The sequence below is a fragment of the Lynx canadensis genome, chromosome D2 (assembly GCF_007474595.2).
Source record: "Lynx canadensis isolate LIC74 chromosome D2, mLynCan4.pri.v2, whole genome shotgun sequence".
NCBI lineage: Eukaryota > Metazoa > Chordata > Mammalia > Carnivora > Felidae > Lynx > Lynx canadensis.
The window spans coordinates 27434711-27459176 of record NC_044313.2 but is presented as its reverse complement, the minus strand read 5'-3'; the positions used below and the strand labels follow the sequence as shown (position 1 = coordinate 27459176).

The following is a 24466-nucleotide window of genomic DNA, read 5'->3' as shown; positions in this document are numbered from 1 at the left end:
CACACAGAAAGGAGGGGAAGCAACCTCAAAGTTGCACAGTGTCTCTACTACTGGGGCATATTTGTACTTGAAAAGCTCTTGCCTCTGGCCTCTCTTTGTGACTTCCTGTCTAGCTCAGCTCCTAGAAAAAAGCCAGTCTGAAGCTTCCCACCTGACCAATTAATTGCTCTGCCAGCATAATGAAAGTCATGCTCATTCCCTGCCTATCCCCACCTCCACCATCGCCAAAGTAACCAGAGGCAACTAGACATTAAGTGTCTCCAGCCTAGAAGCAGAAAGCCACACCTCTCTAGATGGGACAGATGAAGCATAGGAAATCAAGAGAGAAAAAAGGCCCAGTGACCGCACATTATACTTCATCAAGCTTACTAACCCCAGGGACCCCACATTATACTTCGTCAAGTGTACTCACAGTGTGAAGAGGGCCAGAGAAAGCAGAAGCTGAAGAGCCTTGGCTTTAACGCCTTCTCAAAGTAAGCTCCTGCCTTCAAGATGCGTGTTCTTCAGCCCGCACATTTCCACGGCTCCAGTCCCCAGGAACAGTGTGCACGTTGTCTGAAGTGCACCAACTTTAGATGGGGCTGCTGTTTCCAACCTGCTGTGAAAACCAAATACTATACCATGACCACCATGACCATTGCTCTAAAAGCTGGATTAGGACTTGGCTGTAGGAAGGAGCAGAGTTGGAGACAGCAGCATAAGCTGAGCAAGAACAGACGAGTCTGAACACAAGAACATGGAAAGGATATATGTATGTGTACCTGTTTGGGGAGGGGAGCGGGTCATAGCAAAATAGGCTTTATAATTATTTTAATCTCCTACAAGTTTCTCTCTCCTGACTTGAGATTCTCTTTTGCAATTAAGACTCTGCTCAAGATTTTGGATGTTATCACATCCAACTGGCACTCCATCTGCCCCCCCTGTACTTTTTTGTGCACCATTCATGTTTTAAATTTGCATTGGAAACTATGAAAAAGGAAAGCTTCTGCAGAAAGCAATTTCCTGGGCCAGCAGCTTTTGGACTAATATTCCCTTTGCAATTACCACGGCTTCTTCATGCACATACTCCCCTCCCACCTCCCTCCTCCTTCCTCCACTCTTCCCTCTCTTGCCAGCACCTTCGGTCTGAGCCAAGCCAATCCGACAAGGTACCACAGACCAGGTCACAAACTACCCCTTACGGAAGTGCCCTGGTCAGAAAAAGGAGCATTAACAAGTGGGAAAGAGGGCAAGGATCTTGAGGAGTCAGCTTAACAGGGCACCCCAGGGGTGTGGGGGTTTCATCGGTAGCACACAGGCATAGCACTCTTACACAAGACAGGAAAGAAAACCCCAAAAGTTCACATTCTGAAACTTTGAGAGAATCCTGTTCAAGAAACCGCTAGAGAGACGCAAGGATTAGATGTCGAGTCCACACTGCCAAAGTTCCCTCAGTGTCCATCTGAAGGAAGAGCCGAATATATCAGTTGGCTTGCTGAGGCATAAAGCATCCGTTAGTGTTGTCATATGTAAAAGCTCTAGTCAGCACAGCAAATATAGAGTCAGAGTCAACACAGGCCTTCTAAGCATCTTTACAGGCCGTTCCTCAGATCACTGGTGGCAACATATTCCACTGCTGCCATATATGTCGGGGTCTCTTCTTTTTCTGATGGTGTGAGGAAAATGTCCCAGTTCGTAGGTCCCCAGCTCCCAACCCCCCAATGGAAGTACTAGAATAAAGGAACTGACACACAAAAACGGTCATGAGCAGCAGAAATCCTGTTCTCGGGTGGGTCTTAATCCCACGACCAAGTAGGGCCATGTGGGACTGTCCTGAACTCGGAGAAGGAAGGAAATACAGCGGATACTGTGGACTGCCAGCTGGAGAGCCCAGGAACCAGGACTCTGGTAGATGGAAAGGTGGTGAGGGAGAGAGGGACACCTTTTCAAAAAATGTGGTTTAAAATGAAAAGGAAAACAAGGAACTTAAGACTTGACTCCAAACTGAATACCAAAATCTGCCCCAAATGGCCTGAGAGCCACCTACTTATAGGAGGATGGGGTGATCCTTCCCCCTGACATGACCCTCCTCCCCCAGTACACAAACATACATTATGCTACTGATCCGGCCACATCCCATCAATGCCTTTTTCACCTGGGCCCAGTACAAACCCTACCCCACCCCCTAATCTGCTTACAAGTGTAAGTACCATTGGCCTAAGAAACTAAAAGCACAGAGATTTCATGAAGGTGCCTCTTTTGACTGATCTGAGTGTTACAGCTAACAGGTGGGGAAATCTTCTTAAATATACGAGTATTATCATGACAGGGCCATTGGAACGGATCAGTGCCATAAGTCAGACAGGGCTGGAAGTTTCCGCCCCACCATCAGGTTCCTCTTTAGCCTTGACAGATCAAACTCAAGCCGAAGCAGGCTACAGAGATCAGTTCAGTGTCCGAGCCAAAGGTCTTCACAGTGAGGGACCAAAGCTGCCCTGGCTGGGCCTCTGCCGGCCCGTGTCCCAGATTAATCACCACCAGGCGGGGCCCGGACACCAGCCTGCAATCTGAGCCCAGCAGCACCTGCACAGGGGTCGCCCCTGCTCCTCCCGCACTCCTCTTGGGCAGGACTCCAGGCATGAGGGTGTCCACCTGTTGACGAGGTTACCTGGAACAGGAGGACAAGACACTCAACTATCTTGAATCCTGCAAATAAGTCACGGATGGTTTGAGTGGATTCGTGAAGGAAGGAACAAAGATACGGCGACTCAAGCAATAAGGTCAGGGCTCCAAGGGAAAGAGGATTCTCAGCCTCTGAACAGAAGGAAAGACACCCAGTGCCCCTCTTGACACTGTCTAGAGAGGGACTCCAGCTGGCGAGCAGCAGCTATGAACTAAGGAGATGCTTTGGGGTGTTTGGGACACATTCTCATCATCTACACATCAACAGGATGCTGATAGGGAGGACAGAGACCAGAGCAGGGATGTCTTTTCAAAACACCCCCAAATGCTGCCAGATATACCAGTATGAAAGAAGCTTAGAAACCACTCACTCTGGCCACACCTGGGTGGCTCAGTCGGTTAAGCATTGACTTCGGCTCGGGTCATGATCTCACAGTTTGTGGGTTCGAGCCCCACAACGGGCTCTGTGCGGACAGCTCAGAGCCTGGAGCCTGCTTCGGATTCTGTGTCTCCCTCTCTGTCTCTGCCCCTCCCCCGCTTACACTCTGTCTCCTTCTCTCTCAAAAATAACATTAAAAAAAAAATTAAGAAAAAAACTCACTCCGTTGAGGGTGTAGAAGAGCTTCCTTCCTCTGAATGCCAAAACCTTGGAGAACAGGTCTCAGACGGTCTCCTAAATCAGTAAGCTATTTCAAATGTGTACACTCAGAGCTAACAACTACATACGGTATCCATCTGTGCTAGAATGCACTTTTTAGGAGCAAAGGGCCCTATTATAAATTCTTCTCAGATGGCAATCTCTTTTATATTTGTTGCTTCTCTGAGGAGGAAGTATTCTGGACGCGCGGGCATGCGCGCCCACACACACATACACACACACACACACACACACACACACACACACACACACACATCAAAAGGAGGAAGATAAGCATGAAGATCTGTATCTTAGAACCATCTGTCCCAGGCCCTAACTTGTGATAGAAGGAGAAAGCACTTATGGGTGCACCCTTTCCCACACACCCTGTGGCCCCAGGGAAGGAAGGGGAAGGAGGGGTCAGGGTCAGATTGAAGTGTGTCCCTTGAAAGAGCAGAAGAAAGCACAGGTCAGACCAGAGGAGAAAGAGCTCCTCCACAGCACCTTCAGCTCAGAAGGAACACCCACATCCTGACTGTTACACCTTGTTCCTCCAGAGCTCCATCTCCAGGAATTCCCTTTGAACTCCGGCTGCAGCCCAGTTAGGATAGAGCAGTGGCTACAATTACACACTTGCGGGGGGGGGGGGGGGCGGGGGGGGGGACGGAGGAGGAGGGGGTGCATGTGACAGGCCATGAAAGGTCCCAGCCTATAAAACAGACTGGAAAACAAACCCTTAATTTAAATGTTAATGAAAGTGCTGTGGAGACATCAGAGGCTTCCCGGCTGCTCAGAGAACAGCTACACCAGCTACAGAATTTATGGCTCCCCTTCACCCTCCCGCCTCCCTCTCTGCCTCATCACCCACTAAAGTTTAAAGAGTATTAAAAAAAAAAAAACAACTAATTTTAACATTAACTCCGTGCTTCCACCTTGGGATGTGATTGCTAAATTATCTGTTGGCAGAACAGTGATCAAAGGCGGAAAAAACACAGGCATGCTGCGCGCACAGCCCGGAGAAGTCAGCTGTGGCTGAGGCAGGGAGAGGACATGGTCTCTTCCTGATGAGGGAGGACTAGAAGAAACAGCGGTGCAGGCAGGGACCCGAGCCAGGAGGGGCAGGCAGCGGGAGAAAGGGAGGAAGACCTGCCCCTCCGATGTGCTGTGCCCCCAGCTGAGGTCACACAGTGCTGTCTAGTTCACTGTCGCTTCCCCAGGGTCCAGCACATAACAGTGCTTAGGTATGTAGACAGAGAGAGAGAGAGAGAGAGAGAGAGATAGGGAGGGAGAGGGACAGAGAGACAGAGAGATGGAGAAACAAAGAAGTTAACAGAGACTGAGGGACGGAAATGTATCCCTGTCAGGACAGGTAGGGTCTCAATGCACGACTCTGCACCTGCAGTATCCCATCTTCTGCAGTAGCCTCTGTTTCTATTTGTGGTGTTTTATTTAAGTCAGCTCTTGACAACTGAGCCAACCTTGCTGGCCAGGGAAGCAGTGGCTCCCACACACGGGTCCCGGGCCAGCCAGGGCTGGTTGGGTTGCTGGTCTCAGGCCAGCAGCTCAGCACATGAGCCTCCCTGTGCCCGTCCTGCCCTGGGTAGTGGCAGAAATCCAGGGTCTTGAGGAAGTGAAACCCACCCCTGTGGCATCTCGTCTTTGCTACTGATGGATACACTCGCACCCGCCAGAGAGGTTTGGCTCGGCACGGGCAGTGAACTCTGTGCGGCACCCGCCACCCTAGAGATTCAGCAGGACTAGACTCCGATTCAACTGGATCCCTACACTGATCCTTTTCCAACTTACAGTCATTTCAGGCTGGACCAGGGGACCCATCTAGGATTACCGAGAGCTTCCTCCTTTCTCCAGGTGTCACACCTCCTCTTCCAGCCAGCCCCTGGCCCCTCCCTGGTGTCTTTGTGCCTCTGACTCTCTCATCCAGGACCACCACATGCAGGAGGCTCCCTCTTGTGTGCTCCGGGCCTGGCAAAGGAGGACACTGAGCTGTTCCTTGCTTAGGGAAGGTCTCTTTTTCCTAGACAGGCCCCAGAGGAAGCTTCCCCCTGCCCCGGTCCTGGGAAGGCAGGATGGAAAGATCAAGTCGGCCACAGGCCAAGCCACAACGTAAAGCAAGACAGTCAGCCAGCCATCAGAGTCTTTCTTCAGGTTATCAAGATTAGGAATCCTCTTCACAACCCAGCTCTCCATCGCCAACCAGAAAAGGCAAAATTCAGAGAGACAACCTTTACTTTTGACTCATCTTCCCCTAAAAGCTCTGTTATGAAGTCTAGGGCCAAAGGATTGCTGAGCCACTGGCAACCAAAAGAATCCAAACTGAAAGTTGGCTGTCTCTTTTTCCAATCTTTCAAACCTCTCGGTCAGAGAAAACGCCAGATGCAATTACTTTTCACTAAAGAAAGGTGTATTTCAACAGGCTGGTGAATATGCGTTTACCACACACACAACACACAGTAAACCCTATAGCCACTGGAACAAACACCCTGCTCTCCCCAGAAACCCACCTTCTCCCTGAACAGTACACAGTGATTGCTTTCCTTCCAGACTCTGCCTCACCTCTGGGAGAAATGAAGCAAGAGGGGGCCGCTCCTCCATCAAAACCCCCCAGAGGCCTCAACTCACTTTACAAATTTGAATCGGTACATTTCATGCAGACTTGGACTATTCCCCCAAAAAACAAACAGGCCACCACAGTGAGCAAAGTTACACAAAATTATATTGTATATTTAATAACACAGCAAAGTCAATTTTCTACACCTATACCACTCATATATTTCCCCAATGACAGAAACACGAGAGAAGGGATTAAAACCCAAGTGTCCTGGGAAGCCTTCCTGACCACACTCACTCACACGATAGCAAGTGTTGTTGGGAGATGGGGAAAGGATTCTGTGCAACACCTCCTTTCTCCTGGAGGGCAATAAAGATGGTGTCTGCAGAGGAAGGGGGAGCTGTGGGCTCCTTACTCTTCCCCTAGCAGGCAAACAGGACAAGTGGGTCTCCGGATTCATTTCACCACTAGGGTCCCACCCCGCTGTGCAAACCGAAATTCGATGAGCGCTCACACTCCTGGGATGGTACAAGCACTCACGGCTGCCTGATTGAGCCCAGGCCTCGAGGACGTAGGGCCTTCCCCCACCCTTCCACCTCAACTTGGGCCTCGAGGAAGAGCGAATGTTCTTCAGGCCCCAAGAGCCTTTCAAGGGCCACAACTTCCGTCCACCGTGCCGGTGGATGAAGGCACAGCAGCGACCTGGGGCCTGCCTTGTGGCCATCCCTCCGCACCACAGTACGGGCCACAGGCTGGGGGCCTGAGCACCAACTGCCACCTCTTCTGCCCCATGCCACGTGTGCCCTGAGTCCGCCTTCCCTGGGCCTCAATTTCTCCCTCTGCGGGGGAGGGGCGTGGTGGTGGTGGTACCCCCTTCCCCCTCAACCGGAGATGGCTGAGTTTTGAGCACTTAGTATCAGCTGGGAGCCATTACAGCAACACGCCCATCTCACCCCCCCCACGGAGTAGGATCCTCACAGGAGCTTCCACATACCAGTGACATGTATGTATGTCACATACCAGTCATTACACAGGGAGTGAGGAAGGAAGGAAGGAAAGAAGGAAGGAAGGGATAGAAAGTCAGAGGGAAGGAAATGGAGTCTTCAACAGTTCTGTATTTCCTCACTCTTGAGTGTTTGCCAACTTTATTCAGCTGGAAATAGTTTCCTTTTGGAAATAATTTTTAAGTGGCAACAAAACTTACTGCACATTTTTAAAACTCTGCGTTTCTGTGTTACTCATGGAAAAGTGCTCAGCATCCAACGTGACCTGGGGAGGTTGTTTGTGAGATCTGCAGTCATACCCAGACATATACCCTCCCACCGCAGGTGAGCCTCCCACAGCCCTTCTCTCACTCATCAAAAGCTCCAGGCTGGGCCTCCGCTACAGGAGGGCTTCACCTGTAAGTCATGAATCTTAAAAACAGGATTATTGGCATCAGGGCAAGAAGACGGGTAGGAGGGCACACAAGAGGTAGAGAAAAAGGTCCTTGTCTGCCACCCTCCTGTGGAGACTACTGGTTTTCCTTCTGTGGTTTTGAGTACCTAAACACAGCTCTAAGCACATATCTGGTATTAAATATCACCCTCCATGGCTGTTTATGGATCAAGAACTCAAGGTCATGGAAGGAAGGAAAGGGGACATGTGGACATGGGACGGAATACCTGCTTTCTCCCAGCAGGAGCACCTCAAATAAAGCCGGAGGCTTGAGGTTTCCTGCTTCCTGCTACAAGTGTCTAAGCACACACATAAGGAAAGAAGGCAGCCAGCCCCAGCATCTAGATAAATACGACGCAAAGCTCTCACAAATGGTTTTCAACAGAAGAAAGAGATTGAGAAAAGGGATGCGGCGGGTCTCCTTAACCATTCGGGTGTCTTCTAGAGAGAGGTACAAGGGAGCAGTGAGAGACTGGGAAGTTGTCGGGTAACCCAGGGACACCTGACCTAGAGGACAGCTGCTGCCCACCTCCACTCATGTTCTTCCTGAGAAGTTCATGGTCACATCCTATTAGTGGCCACACTTGTGACCATACTCATACATACCAACGACCATACTCAACAGAGAAGGTGGCAGGGAGGGGAAGAGAAGACAGCGAGGACAGAAACACTATGGGGGGGGTGGGGGGGGAAGGAAAGAGATTCCTGCAGAGTTCCTACCTCAAGAAGACTGCTGAGGAGGAGGGGAACTCCAGGAGGGCCAGGAGAAGCCTCCGGCAAAGCTGGAGACGTGAGAAACAGCAACTAAAGCCTTGAAACAAAGGCTATCCCCAAGAGGAGAGATTCTGGTTGCCATAAGGAGATAGTCCTTCTGGCTTTGCAGAGCATTTTCTTACTCATTATTTCAGGTCATCTTCACAATAATCTAGTAAAGCCTATAAAGGAAACTGTATTCTCATTTAATAGTTGGGGAAACAGGCTCAGAGAAGGGCATGGCTTCCCGAGGCTACCCTGCTGGTGGTGGGAAAGCAGAACCCCAGTGTTCCAGCACAGACCCTGAGGCTAGGAGGCAGTGTCTCCCCAGACTGGGAAAATGGATGAGCTCATTGAAAGGTTCAAACTCATGGACGCAGGGAGAAGAAATGGATCTAATCATAGGATGAAACATCCCTATCCCAGTACTTTTCAGGGTAAAAGAAAATGGGGTAGAGAGAACAGCAGCATATACCATGGCCCTCTAGTAAAGACAGAGCCCCAAGTGCAAACTATTTTCAAAGAGTCAAGCTGGGGAAGAGGTCATCTCAAACAACTATGGTCCAGTCGGTAGTGAGTGAGCGTCACCCTAGGGCCAAGGCAGGACACCGAGAGGACAAGAAGCCTCTGAAGGAGAATGAGAAAACAAAAGACCCAGGTTTTCACTGAAGATGAAGCATATCAAGGACTCGGCAAAGGTCCTGGCACAGGGCGAATGGCGAATGCTCAGCAGCAGCTAGTAGTGCGGGCTGTGGTAGATTAATGCTAGTACCGTCAGAAAGCTAAGTCCTTCCTCAAAGCCAGTCTGCAGGTTGTGGCCAAAACAAAACTCCGTTTACTGTGTTCGAAAATGCTTCTTAATGACGGGCTAGACTCTGTCCTCAACCTCTTTCACAGACACGATCTTCAACTGTTAAAGTGAACACGTGCTTCAACACGTGCTCTACTGTGAAAGGGTAGCCTACCACATTCCAGAGAGGTGGCCGGAGTAGAGGACTAAGGGATGGAATGCTGAGAGGGCCTGGCCGTGTTCTTTGGCCTAAATCTCCAGCCCTGAAGGGTTTCCCCTCTACCACCGGCCCCACCCCAGCTCTCCCTAGTCCAAAGCCCGCAGAAGTCCACAGGACAGTCACCAGCCCATCTGCCACCTCCCACAAGTCCCTTCAGTCCTCACACATACCCAGCCCACAGGCCCCCAGCCTGACCAACTGGCTTTCAAACGGGCAGCAGTGGAAAGAAACTGCGGAGAGGACAGTGCTCAACGGCTCTGTTCTCCGCCCTCCGCTCCCACACACTTAGGCCTCTCTACTCCCTGCTGGTCTTGCCTTCCCGCTTTCCTAGGATTGCTAGAATGATTTGTTCTGAACAGCGACAGGTTTATAGGTTAGCCGACACCTCCGCTCTGTGGAATTTTAATTAACTTCTCTCATCGTCAATATGCTAAGGAACGGGGTCTCCATTCTCTGGGGTCAGCAGTGTGTTTCAGGTCCTGCTATATCAGCCGTCAAATTGAAGAATTAATGACGTGGCTAATCGGCTCTAATTCTTTAGAAAGAAAAAAAATTTGAAAGGGAGTTGCAGAAGGGGGCAGGAGGAGGGGTGCAGGCTCCGTGGAGTAAGGAGAAGGAGGCTGAAGGGGGCTGAGCAAGGTGGGGAACCCACTCTCTCGTAAAACGAGCGACAGACTTAAACCCAGGGCAGAAGAGTGGCAGCCCCCCAGCTTTCCCACTGCTCATTAGGTGGGGAGTGAGGGACGAAGGCAGTGAGGGGGAAGACCCTAGAAAAACAAACCGTCTGACGGAGCAGGTGCAGGAGAGAGTCTATGTACCCTGCTGGGGAGGAGAGCCTTGGTTCAAGAAAGCCTGGAAAGCAGAAGTCAGGATGCAAAGCTCACTCACTTAGAGGTGAAGCCACAGAAATACAGACAGGCCAAGGGGGAAGGTAAGGCTACCACCAAAAATTTGGCATGTCTGCTATGATGCTCAATCTACCCCGCATACATGTCTCTGGATGAGGGCCCAATTGGACATGGGCCCCACGCCTCTCCGGATGACTCAGCTCTGTAAGCGATACTCTAGAAGACATTTTCCAAGGGGAACAAACCACAGATGTGGGTTGTGAGAGCAGGTTGGCCAGTGTGGTCACTTCCCAGGAGTGCTAACAGGCCTCTGCTTTGGAAGCGACTCCAGAGAGCATATGCTCCAGAAGGGGCACTCTTGTAACAACTGGAGTCAGTTACATTTTAACAGTATCTTTTCCTTCACCGTTTCTGGGGTAGACGCCCAGGAAGTTAGCCCCTGGGATGTTGTCTCCACCTCACACATATATGATGTGAGCCACACACCTTAGGTCTCTGGAGGATTTTCAAAATCTCCAGGAGAGAGGCTTAAAGCAACCTGGAATATACAGGTGGACGAGCTTTCTAGCCCACCCAACCTCATAAAATAAAAGCATTATTATACAGGACAAAACCATATCCAAAAACGTCTCCCTTACCTGAGTAATGGGTTGATAGCAATGGACCAGACTCGGTCTTCGGTCTGGATGGTGTGTAAGCACTGCCCCAGCCGGCCTGATGCCAAAGGCCATACCTGGAAACAGCAGAAGAGATGCTCTCGTCAGCATTGCCTGGGATTGGGACGTGGGGTGAGCATCCCCAGGGCAGTGGGGAAGTGGAGAATCCTCTCTGTCCTGCAGACACAGAGCTCAACGTATGAGCCGAGGGGCTTCCCCAGCCTCCGGCTCGCCTACCTGACTCCCAGGCAGAACCGCCCTCCTCAACATCCACTTGAGAGCTCTCTTCACCACCCAATTTTATAGCAGGGAATCAGGAGCTCCACACTCCAGCTGAGACGTGACGAAGCCGGGTGAGCAGGTGCGGCTTGCCTCTCTCAACAACCTCCTCGTGCTGGTGGGTTTTCCTCTTTCCTATCTCTCACCCAGATTTTCCTTTGGGAGGTAGGGAGAAGGAGGATGATCAAGGCACAGTATGGGGGAACAAAGACAGAATTACAGCAGAATTAAGAGAGAGGAGCAGAAAGGAAGACACAAGAGAAGGGGAGAACGGAGGAAGAAGAGAGGCTTCAAGGCACGAAGGTGGTATGTTCTTGTTTGTTTGTTGATAATGCCCAGGATCCAGTGCTATTCATGTCAGCAGGGAATTTAGCACCTAGTGTCACCAAAAGTAGCAGAAAAGCTTAACTCTTTTAAGCTTCCATATCTCCTACAGGTTAAAAATATTGCTTGGAGCACATTATCTGGTCCCTATCAGTCAGGAATGTACATTAGCAGCCACTCCGGGCTTAACTCTAATCAACACTCAGGGAGCCCTCTCAGCAGCCAGTGCATTTAGAAATCTCCCATTAAGCACAAGGCCCCCCTCACCTCACCCAACCCTAGATGACACAGTCAGGGAAATAAGCCTCTAGCCAAACAGAAAGGAAGCCTCAAATGTACAGGGCTGTCCCAGACAGCAGCCAAGGAGGGATCCTGGGGCAGCCAGATGGATCAATGACCTCTCAAGGTCCCTGCCGTGCTATAAGGGGAACACACAAAAGCCAGTCAGGACCTTAGATGGAAGAACTTTCAGGAAACATTCCTTGAATTTAAGGGGCAGGTGATGGAGTGGGGGTGGTCTTGCCTTCTTGGGGTCACATGACATGTCTTCCCCATAAAAGGAGAAAGTGTTTTCGATCTTGTGTATGTATAAAAGGTATATATGAGTTACTTCCAACACAGGGAAAAGAAAATAAACTTAAGAAGATTCTGAACAAGGAGGGGCAGAAAACAAAAGTGAATACCACGACTTTCCTGGAGTGCCATGATTCTGGCTTACTCTTCTGGATCTACAATCAGGCCCCTTTGCTAGTAGCTAGAGGCGTTTCTACTGTCTTCTTTCAGATAGTCCAGGCCTGGAAGAGTGGTTTGCCCTTCCTCAGATGCGAACTCCCCAGGAGGTGGGTTGGAAGGTGAGGAGACACTAAGGACTCTGATTACAACATCTATGGGGACAACTCCAGTCCTGGACTCACCAGTGCCACCCCCTCCCCCCGGGACGGGCTGGTGGATTCCAACACCGTACAAACCACAGAACAAGGTTCCTGGCCTCCAGGAGGCATGTTGCCAATTCTGAGCGGATGTTGGGAAAGCCACAAACCCGAGTGTCATGATGCCTGAGGGACAGGAGTTGACAACAATATGCTGATCACACTTTCACCCTCAGTGGTCAAATCCAAAACAAACCCTTCCCTGGAAAAGACATATCTCAGTGGAGGTGGGCATTTACATAGTCCTTTTAAGAAGCAGTTGACAATATGTATCAGGACCCTTAAAATGACCGAAGCCTTACACTCAGTAATTCTCTTGCTGAGATTCTATCCTAAGAAAATAATTCTAAAACAAAGAGAAGCCTGTGTGGTAAAAATATTCCCTGCAGCCTATGGTTGCAGAAAGAGCACGCATGGGCTTTGGAATCAGACCCATTTGGGTTTGAACCCAGTTGTTACTTATCCTCTCTGATCTTAGGGATATTTCAGGACTTCGTAGCCTCAGTTTCCTCGTGTGTAGAATGGGAAATAATAGCTATCTTTTGAGGGCTACAGAAATGTCAAGATATGTATAAAGCACCTGGCACAGTAATAGCACAGTGTTTGGAAGGTATTAGGCACCCAACAGTGGTGGTTCTTATTACTTATTAAGCCATTAAAGATGACACGAATAATTTGTAATAATAATAGGAAACTTTATAAAATAGATACAGTAGGGTATATTGGCTATCCACAATTATTACAAGCATAATTATGTAGGGATAAAATTAACCTAAAGGATAAATGGAGAAAATGAACAAATGTAAAGGGCTTAGCATTGTGCCTGGTTACAGTGCATACAGTTACAAAACAAACAAGCAAACCTATGCGTTGAAAAATAACTAAAAGAAGAAAAAGAAAAAACAAACCCAAGTTCAAATGTTCCCTCCTTCATAAATTCTCCCCTTTCGGGGCGCCTGGGTGGCGCAGTCGGTTAAGCGTCCGACTTCAGCCAGGTCACGATCTCGCGGTCCGTGAGTTCGAGCCCCGCGTCGGGCTCTGGGCTGATGGTTCAGAGCCTGGAGCCTGTTTCTGATTCTGTGTCTCCCTCTCTCTCTGCCCCTCGCCCGTTCATGCTCTGTCTCTCTCTGTCCCAAAAATAAATAAACGTTGAAAAAAAAAAATTAAAAAAAAAAAAAATTCTCCCCTTTCAAGGCAGATGTGATCTCTCCACCCCTGAACTCTCTGGCCCTAGAGGCTTACACTTGACAGTCCTGGCCACTTGCGCTCAGCTTCACAGCCACTGCACGCATGTTTCAGCTCCCCTTAAAAAGAGGGGCAGTCTCTTCCTTACCTTTGAAAAACGCTACTGCCTTGTACACTAAGCCTTGCATACAGCTGGCACTTAAAAGAATGAATGAAAGAACAGAGAAATAAGGAGGCAATGAAAGAATGGTCAGAACCAGCCCAGGCCCACGAAGAATATTCCTACATTCCTATCACATCTCAGGATGGGGCTGGCCTCACTAAAGCCCAGAGGGGCAATCCAAACAGAGTCTCAATAAGCTTGAAAGTAGGGTTGGCAGGGGCGGGGAGGGGCAGGGAGAGGAAGAATCTGAGCAATCGCTAACTCAGAACTCAGAAGTCTTACGAAGAAAATGTTTTAGTTCCTTTCACCCCAATAAAACAATCTCTTTCCTAAAACACAGTAGCTATTTGGGGGAACTCCCAACAAACAGGCTATAGATCTTTACAGGCAAACATGAGTTTGCCTAAGTTCTTGCATAGGTTTGGGCATATTAGAAGCAGCTACAGAACTGCAGAAGCCACCGAAAAGCCATGGAAACCTGGCTAGAAAAGACTGGCTGTGGGTAGTGTGGAAATGGGTCAGGAAGACGAAGGCGGCTAGAGGCAAAGACAACCACATAGTGGGAACAGAAGCAGCATCCAGAAGTCTGAAAAGATGAGCGGGCCCAGAAGTCACCAGGGAGCCCGTAGATAGCCGACCAGTTTTCTGGAGGTGAAGAACCCGGGGGGAGAATTTTGTCACTGTCTTAAAAGAAATCCTCAAAAGGAATACGATGTGCTGCAGTGACAATTTTAGAATTTAGAAAGTACCTGTTTTAATGCTTAAAAAAAATCGAATCCACTAAATGGGGTTGCGTTAGTACTTCAAACATGAAACAAATCCAATATCCCAAATAAAGATGCTGTCCCCTGACTAGAATAGCAGCCCATCCCCCTGAATTGCTACCTGTGGTCATAAAGCTTAGTTTATGCTGCTCTGGGTATCAGACCACAGAGAAGAGACTAGAAGAGACGTCACTGAGAAGGAGGAGCCAGGGGAAGCTCGAAGCCATGACAGGAAGATGCCAGGAGATGGGAATATTTAGGCCACATGTGCCAAAAAGATTTTTATGCAAATTTATTTCTGAGGAGTACAGCAAGTTAAGGCCAGTGTCTTTTCAAGGAATGGTAAAATGACAGCGACCAATCAGAACCCTGCAGTAAGGATAGGGTGGACGGAATGGGAAACAGGCAATAGGAACTTCAGTTTCCGAGTTGGTTCAAAGGTTTTCTGGATTTTTCTCAGGCTTCCTGTGCTGGTGTGCATGTCTCTCTGACAGAATGCAAAGTGTTAGGAAGAAAATAGCCAAGGGAGGAGAAGCTTCCGTAAATAGAAAGGAACATACGTAGCCCTTCTTTTTATATCAATTGGTGGCATGTTTATAGGAAGGAGTAATCACCAGAGGGTACATGGAGTCAGAAAAGCTAGTGAATAAAAAGTGCCACTGCCCTCTCCTGAGACCCTCCCTAGGTGTCTCAGAGGCCCGTTTGCTGACACGAACAGGCATTTTGCTCCTGTTGGCGCTATGATCTCCAGATGCTGAGAGGAAACAGGCGAGTAAGATACTACCAGGCCTCCTGCACCTCAGCTTAATTGTCAGCAGAGTTCCCACAGCAGCCCCACAGGACCAGGCGTGTGCGGGCCCTGCCTGGGGCTGCGGGACACAGGGATGGAGACAGAAGTTCTTCTCTGTGTCATGGGTGGAGGCCTGTTTGACCCAAACGTGGGTGAGTGGAGTCCATAAAGCAGAGGTCACACTACTTCTCAACCTCATTCTGTTTTGCCTTGGCAGATGTCTGACCGTAGACCAGGCAGTTTGGCAATGACGCACCAAAAACGCCTTTCTCTCCTCGTCTTTCTACTGCTTACTGACCACATCACTCTCCAGAGAAGCAGTAAAAACACATTTTAATTATCAGCCTGATTGCTTATAAACAAGGTGGTGAAAAATTAACCTCCCTAAACAGAAAGCAAGCAAAAGGAGGGAGATTTTAAAATAAAATATTGGGGTCAGAACTCAACCCACAAACTTGAGGAAATTCAGCTCAGGGAGGAAAAGCTGGCCAGGCCCTCTGTTTTTGAGTTCACGCCACATTTCAAGTGAGTGGCAAGCTTCCCAGCCACTGTCCACTCCTTTCTCAGGCCAGCTGGCAGGGATGTCGCCTGGCATGGCCAGCCGCATGCCAGAGGCACATAAGTGAGTCCTTTATCGTGTTGTCCCCCTGCTGCCCCCACCCAATGCCCTCAGCCAATCCCAAGACTCAAGGCCCTATCCACCCTCTCCCACCCCACTCCCTATAGACAGGAGGGAATAACAGTACCTAAGGGGGACACCACTCACCTTGGCCGTCCTGTCCCTGGAGCCGCTCACGATGATGCCCCCTCTGCAATCCACACAGTTCACCTCCTGTTCATGAGCCAAGTACTTGACAGTGAAGGTGCTATGAATCTTATGAACACCAATCTTCCCATCTCTAGGAGAGAAATAAGGAGCCCATCCCCAATAGCCAATTATTCTCTCTGTCGGAAGAGAACAAAGCTACGGAAGCAGCCCGAGTCTCTAGTGATGTCCAAATCTGCTAAGTTTTAGGCAACTCAGCTCAAAATAAGGTGCTGAGCTTCGAGATAACTTTACTTCCTCAGTACACTTGGGGCTGAACAGAGCTGAGAGACAAAACAAATTTCCCCCTCGAGAGTATCAAAACCAGCTTCACTTTTCATTAAAGGCTCTTCCTGTTTTCCTTCTCTGGCTAACCCTATTAAGTGCCTTTGGTAAATCTCTCTGCTTCAAATGGAAAAAAAAAAAAAAAAAACCAACACTTCCTCTTCTTATGGTCTCCCTCCTCATCCCTTTGGAGTTGAGACAGAAAAGTGAGAGGCAGGCAGGCAGAAGTTCCCTGAAGAATGCTAAGGAAGAAGGAGGAGAACTCTGCGGCACTTACCCTCCTGCACTGATAATATGCGAGTTGGCCAGCACAAAGTGGCAAACGTCCTCATCATGCCCAGCAAAGACTCCCAGGGGCCGACGGTTCAAGCTGGCACCATCTGGGCGGAACTGATAGGCCAGGATGAAATTAGCCTGGGATATGTACAGAGAATCACCTTCTAGCTGCATCCAGGGCATCTGACTGCAGAGATATAAAACACAATTTAAAGATCATCAAGATACAGCATGAAAAGTTGACTCCAATCTTTAGAGAGGCTGACCGATTCTCAACATAGAGAGAATAACCTGCACTTTACCCCCCTCCTCTCTTTTAAAATTACCTCCCCGTAGGCTACCCTCAGACAACTAGAGAGACTGAGCTTTGTAGTAACCTAATCTTCTCTGGACTTTCTAAAACAGAGTCAGAATTAAACGACCAATTAAATATCACTTTTAATGGGAAAATGCTTAAGACCTGAATTACTGGCAACTTAGATTTCTTTTGGGTAGGCAGAGCTCAGCGACTATCATGACTGGGGCATGGACAGGGTCAAAAACAAATCTTCTACCCAGAGAAAGTGATTTTCTTTCATTACACATCCTCACTGATTTGAAGTGTTAAGTGATAAGTTTCGAGGTTCCAAGACTCCCATACATACCTCTTTCCCAACAGAGCAGATGGAGAAAAGAGAAGAGTAAGCCCTGAGAAGCCCCATTCCCTTATCCCACTAGAGCAAAGGGGCCATTTATAAGTGAAAGGAATAAAGCCATTTAGGAAAGGATGCTAATGTACTGGTTACATATCCAGCTCCACACAGGGGATATCTACGTTTCGGTATTAGAGGGTAAGTGGGGCAATGGAAAAACGGCTTCGCAGCAGTCTGCTACAGTTCGGGGGTTATGGAGAAAAGTCAGCTCTCCCAGGCAGCAGATAAGAGAAATCCACAAGTAGTTAAAGATTCCCTCCACAATCCAGCAAAAGGAAGAAAGCTTAGAAGCCACAGGCCAGTCCCATGGCACAGAGTGAGCCTCAAGAAGAAAGAAGACTCTGCCAGACCCCAGGCTCTCTGGTGGGGACTAAGCCCCTTCCCCAAGGCAGACATCCCAGCAGCCTGTCCTACTCTTTGGAGGAGTTCTGGAGCTACCAGGTCCCAAGCAAGGCGTAGGGACGGCTGATTCATCCCCATTTACAGAGACACCATATCCCATTGCCAAGCCTGTCTGAGCAAACTGGGCTGTGTTTCTTCCCCAGACTCCTTAATACAAGCGTCATGGGAATGTGGAAAAGTTCTGCAAATTGACTTGACGGGCCATTAAATGCAGCTTGGACTTTGTAGTAGCTGAGTTTCTGCTCAGGAGGTTTTTACAAGTGTGTGCATATATTATATAGAACATGTGTTGAGTAGGTAGCGATGCCTACATTCTCACTCATTATGCACTTCCCTCTTCAACATCCCCTTGCACGAGTTTGTGGCACACTCAAGTGGGGAGCAAACAGAAGGGGTTGGAATGCATGTGTTTAGAGCCATCTGGTAAACAGCCATTTGCCGAGGACAAGAAACCAGGTTCATGCCAGGTGAACGGTGGAGAATCCCGGGGCAGCCTGGTAACGGCTTTGTGTGTTTATTTGCCAAACTGCTTTGAAACCAGCCCCAAAAAAGACATCAGGGACAAAACCTTGATAGAGAAATAAACTCTACTTTCTGATATTAAAAGGCAAAAGCGGGAAGCAGAGAGTACAGTTTTTCATCATAAAAATCTATCTTTCTCCCTAGTAGTTTCTCTACAGTCACCACCATGACCAGTACCCCCGCATAATTCACAGCCACCACCAGCCATGAAAACAGCAGGAACTGGAAACAAGCAAGAGAGAAGGGGTCATCAGATGAAGAAGCCCGTCAGTATCTCTCAGCACAAGCACAGGTCAACCTGGAATGAGGAACCACGATGCTCCTTAACCATTCCGACCAATCATCGAGGAGCACTTGCTTGGCAGGGAGTCAGATGATAACTATGAAATAATGTAGCATCAATGAAGCATAAGATTTGTGGCATTAGCAGTCCAAAGCCACTGTCTAAATTTCCTAGCAGTTCTGAGTTCTATCTCCCGTAACATCTACAGCCAAGCCTTTAGATCCTATTTTGCCTTCTTAATAAAGTAGGGGAGAAGGCTAACAGACACCAGGAGTGAAGCATAACTCTGTAGAGTAGATTTAAAGAAAAATAATTATAAAACAAGATGGGTTGAAATACTGGCTTCATTTAACTCTTTTGATGAGGTAAGTTAATAGGGGTTACCTCTGAGTGGTTGCATTATATGTAAGTTTTATTTTCTTCTTTAAACTTTTCTATTTTTTCAAATCTCTACAATAAACATTTGTTATTTTTATAATCATAAACGTGTGGAATTTGTTTAAATAAAGCACATTTGATGGCAATTTTTACCAATGTGAAAAAAATTGTCCCTCTGATGCCTGCTTTGTGATGTTTAAAGGATCACCAGTGCCACACCACCCAAGACAGGCACATTTACACTCTAGCTAAGACCAGATATTTTACTTCCCAGCATGCTTTTCTGTCCCAGGTAGCTCTGAAAGAGTCAAGGAGTACCTGGGTGGCTCACTCGGTTGAGCATCCGACTTTGGCTCAGGTCATGATCTCACAGGTCATGAGTTCGAGCCCTGCATCAGGCTCTCTGCTGTCAGCGCAGAGCCCACTTTGGATCCTCTGTCCCCGCCCCCCCCGCCCTTCCCCCACTCACGCTCTCTCTTTTAAACATGAATAAACATTAAATTAAAAAAAAAAAAAAGAATCAAGAGGCTACTTACCTGCATCTCCACTTCAGCAGAATCCCCTCTCGGCAGCGCCCCAACCTCCAGTTCTGAGACACCTTCACCCGTTCCTTCACTGGGACATTGGCCATCCTGTGTGCAGACAGAACAGATAATCCAGTCACTACAACTCATTGCCAACCAGAGAAAATTCCATAGGCTTATGAGGTAGAACTTGGGAGTATCTGGAATACATCTAGATATAAGTGACAGGGTTAGGACATGAGAAAGGATTAACTTTTCTCTCTCCACACTGGGATAACCAAGAAAGCCAAGGTGAAAAGCCTGTCCTTTACAGTGTCTATAGTGATGCCAAAGCGATCTAATGGAGAAAGGATAACAGTGCTGGAACTACTGGCTATCCATAAGGAAAAAAGTAAACTCTGACTCCTACCTCACACCATACAGAAAAATTAATTCAAAATAGATTTAAACATGAAATCTAAAACTATAAAGCTGATAGAGGAAAATATATCAAGATATTTCTGCAACTTGGGGCCTGGGAAAAGGTCTCTTAAGACACAGAAAGCAATAGCATACAAGAAAACTCTAATGAATGAGACTTTATCAAAATTTAAAATTTTTGCTTACCACAATGAATATACACACCACATTTTGGGGGAAAGTGTTCACAAAATATATATCTGACAAAGGGTTTATATCCAGAAAATACTAAGAAATTATAAATACATATGTATAACTGTATACATATGTATATGTATATATTGTATATGCATTTATATATGTATATATAATTATACACACACACACATAAATATATATATATGCATATATATTTTTTGAAGGCCAGTAAGGAACTCTCCTACAATCTTGGTGGCAAAGCAAAATGGTAGAGCCATCATGGAAAAATGTCTGACAGTTTATTATAAATCCAAACATATACCTACTCTATGACCTAGCAAATACCCAGGAGAAAGCATACACCCACAAAAAGACTTGCACAAGAATGTTCACAGGAACTTTAGTAGTAAGAGCCCAAAGTTGAAAACAGCCCAGGCAGCCATCAGAAGAATGGCCAAACACCCCATGATGTATATTCATACAATGGAATGCTACTCAGCAATAAAAAGGAAAGTACTATTGATATACACAGTAATGTGGGTGAATCTCAAAAGCTGAATGAAAGCAACCTTACACAAAAGAGTTCATGTTGTATGATTCCATTTATGTGAAGGATATTGAGAAGGATTATTATTATGTGAAGGATATTGTGAAGCATTATTGAGAAGGATAACTAATCTATGGTGGAAGAATCAGAATAGTGATTGCCACTGGGAACCCGACCACTGGGAAGGCGACTGACTGGGAAGAAACATGTAGAAACTTTCTGGAGCAACATTCTGTATCTAAATCTTAAAGGGATTTGGGTTACACACGTGTATATGCATTTGTCGAAAAATGCATCAAATGGAAAAAAAAATGCCCCAAGTGATACACTTAAGATTAAAGTTTGAGCATTTTGCTGTATATAATATTAAGTTTATTTATTTTGAGAGAGAGAGAAAGAGAGCACGTGAACAGGGGAGTGGCAGAGAGAGAGGAAAAGAGAGAATCCAAGCAGGCTCCGCACCGTCACGCTCTGCACTGTCAGCATGGAGCCCGATGTGGAACTTGAACTTACGAAACATGAGACCATGACCTGACCCGAAGTCAAACGCTTGACTGACTGAGCCACCCAGGAGCCCCTGTATATAAACCCATAAACTAATATATATACCAGTCAATTGTATGCATGCATACTGTAGTGTTTACAGGTGGAATGTACTGATATCTGCAACTCACTTTGAAATGCATAACACAAATAAGCTAAAATGTTCATTGTAGAATCTAGGTCGTGGGCATATAAGTGTCTGTGGAATAATTCATTCAACTTTGCTATTTTAAATTTTTCATTTAAGAAAATGTTGGAGGTGTCAGTAGTACTTTCTGGGTGAGGAAAATAGAGCAGTAAGGAATACGAGAGCACACTAGCGTAGGAATGGTGTCATCTGTGACTGGGTTGGAGTGGTAGGGGGTAGGGAGAAGAGCTCAAAGCCACTCTGAAAGTACACTTTGGGACAGAATTCTGAAATTGTGGGCAAGAATTTGAAAATTTCATTTTAGGGGGCGCCTGGGTAGCTCAGTCGCTTAAGTGTCTGACTCTTGATTTCAGTTCAGGTCATGATCTCATGGTTCGTGGGATCAAGCCCTATGTGGGGCTCTGCACTGGCAGCATGCAGCCTGTTTGGGACTCTCTCTCTCTCTCTTTCTGCCCCTCCCTCACTCTCTAAACAAACAAGCATTTTTTTAAAAGAAAATTTCATTTTAGGCCCCCACAGCTCCCCTGTGTTTCCTTGGCCTGCTCCACTGGACAGTACAGGGTACACTGCTTGGGACACGGAGTGGTAACTACCAGGTCTATGGAGAAAAGAAGAGAGAAACATGCATTTCCTCCCGTCTCTGCTATGCCTTCACACTGACTACCCTTTACCAAAAGGCAGCCGTGAAGTCCTGCTTACAAGATTATGACAAATACAGATTAAAAAGGATAATTTTGGTAGGCAGAAAGAGAAGATACCTAATCCGTTTCTGGATAAATGATACTCTATCTACCTCCTGATCTCATCTCATTTGTTCATTTGTATAAACTAATTGTTTTTGATTAACAAAATGATACATCCACAGGGTAAAAAAAAATGCCAATAGACTGATAGTTACTGTAGATGCATTTATATCGGTATGTATTTATACATATACCCAGTTTTTAATTTAAAAAAATAGTACACTATTTTACTCGTTGCTTTCTTAATAATATATCTCAGGAAGCATTCCATATCAATACATTAAGATCCATCTCATTCTCTTTAACAGCTGCATAGAATTCTATTGTGTAACTCAATCATCATTTGACCAGTCCTTTACTGATTCACATTTAAAGGGCTTCCAGACTTTAGCTATTATAAATACTGCTGTTATAAATGTCCTTATATCTCTATTTAGGTGTGAGAACCCCAAGCAGGCTCCACGCTGCCAGCGTAGAGCCCAACATGGGGCTCGAACAGAGGAACTGTGAGACCATGACCTGAGCCCAAACCAAGAGTCAGACGCCCAAACTACTGAGCCACCCAGGTGCCCCGATATTTTTATTTCAGACCTTGCTATGGAAAATCTTTCAACATAGTAAATACAGTTTAGTTAATCCTATTGAACACTACTTAAAAAATGATTTAGAATGTTTCAGTCTCTCTGGATCCTAATTCCAAAGATAATTTATTTAACAAACAATAAATGTGGTGTTTATGATGTGCCAGGAACTGTTTTCATTTACCTAATGCTTTATGCATAGTAAGTATCAATAAGCATTTGTTGATAAAGCAATTGTACTTCCTGTATTCTATCCAATTAGAAGACGTCGGGGAGAAAAAAAAAGACGACATTGGAAATAAGCAATAAGCAAACTGGCTGATACTGCAATTTAAATACAGAAAGCCAGAAATGACCCAAACTGATATAAATCAATATATAACAACCAAAGTAAAGTTTTAAAGTAAGGAAAGAAATCTCTACTTCATCAGTGCTATTGGGTTTGTATACCATGTTCCCAACCTTATGAGAAAGAAGGAGGAGGAATATACATGCCTAGAAAGAACATGGGAAGTATATACTCTAAAATAGTTAACTGTGGGTAGCCAACTTTGGGTGTTTTATTTTCTTTGCGTTTTTACATATTTTCCAATTTTTCTACAATGTAATATTTTGGTGAATAAGAAAATACCCATTAAAATAATAATGCTGGTGATAAAACTGGAAATCAATAGATTAAAAAAACTGATTTAGATTCTTACATCTCATAAATAATATAATAAATCCTTGAAAAATGAAAGTGAATTTAAAATAGCTTTTCAGGGCTCCTGGGTGTTTCAGTCGGTTAAACTTCCAACTTTGGCTCAGGTCATGATCTCACCATTCATGGGTTCCAGCCCCACATCAGGCTCTGTGCTGACAGCTCAGAGTCTGAAGCCTGCTTCGGATTCTGTGTGTGTGTCTCTCTCTCTGCCCCTCCCTTGCTCACGCACTCTCTCTCTCTCTCTCTCAAGAATAAACATTAAAAAAAAAATTTAATAAAAAATAATAAAAGTTTTTTAACTGGAAGATTTTAAAGTGTTTAAATTTTATTTGTATTTACTTATTTTATTATTTACTTATTATTTTTTGAGAGAGAGACAGAGAGTGAACAGAGGAGGGGCAGAGAGAGAGAGAGAGAGAGAGAGAGAGAGAGAGAGAGAATCCAAAGCAGGCTCCAGGCTCTCAGATGTCAGCTCAGAGCCTCATGATGAGGGGCTTGAACCCACGAACTGTGACATCATGACCTGAGCGAACTTGGAAGCTTAACTAACTGGGTCACCCAGGCTCCCCTAAAGTGTTTAAATTTTAAATACTATCCCAAGTGGGGCACCTGGGTGGCTCAGTGGGTTAAGCGTCTGACTCTTGATTTTGGCTCAGGTCATGATCTCATCATTTGTGAGCGTCTGACAGCCCAGAGCCTGCTTGGGATTCTCTCTCTCCCTCTCTCTGCCCCTCCCTCGCGCACATTCTCTTTCTCTCTCTCTTTTCTCTCTCTCTCTCTCTCTCTCCCTCCCTCCCTCCTTCTCTCAAAATAAATAAATAAACTTAAAAAAATAAACACTGGGGTGCCTGGGTGGCTCAGTTAGTTAAGCATCCGACTTCAGCTCAGGTCATGATCTGGCAGTTCGTGAGTTCAAGCCCGGCGTCAGGCTCTGTACCAACAGTTCAGAACCCGGAGCCTGCTTCGGATTCTGTCTCCCCCGTTCTCTCTCTGCCCCTCCCCCACTCATGCTCTGTCTCTCTGTCTCTCAAAAATGAATAAATGTTAAAAAATAAATACATACATACATACATACATGCTGAGCAGAAGGTTAAAGAGTTTAAAATGAAAACAACAGAGAATGGGAATATTAACAATTAATACTATAGGTACAAGTTGTACCTCTAAAACTTTTAAGGGGCAGATAGAGATTTACTGGAATTACATCCTGTCTCTAATACCCTGTCATCCATACCCAACAGCAGGTAAGAACAATCACATGGTGTCCATGTGACGAAACACTGGGGAAACATCCCACAACATTAACACATATATGCATATTAAACTAATTATTAAAGTGCCACTGCACATTTATTATTACGTGGAAAAAACAGAAACTGGCTTTGGTTTCATAGAAAGGTTTGGGTTTGGTTATATATTGCTAGTAGCACAC

At 46.5% G+C, this 24466-nt stretch overlaps 1 protein-coding gene across 1 annotated transcript in view; it reads right to left on the bottom strand.

The window, feature by feature from the left end:
- FBXW4 (F-box and WD repeat domain containing 4) overlaps positions 1 to 24466 on the bottom strand; it is an 80633-nt gene that overhangs the window by 42623 nt on the left and 13544 nt on the right. Inside the window, exons 2-5 of the mRNA XM_030334105.2 lie at positions 19185 to 19280; positions 16373 to 16558; positions 15772 to 15904; positions 10554 to 10648 (exon numbers count right to left, since the gene is read on the bottom strand). Of these exons, the coding sequence (XP_030189965.1) occupies positions 10554 to 10648; positions 15772 to 15904; positions 16373 to 16558; positions 19185 to 19280 (510 nt within the window). The remainder of the gene's footprint in view (positions 1 to 10553; positions 10649 to 15771; positions 15905 to 16372; positions 16559 to 19184; positions 19281 to 24466) is intronic.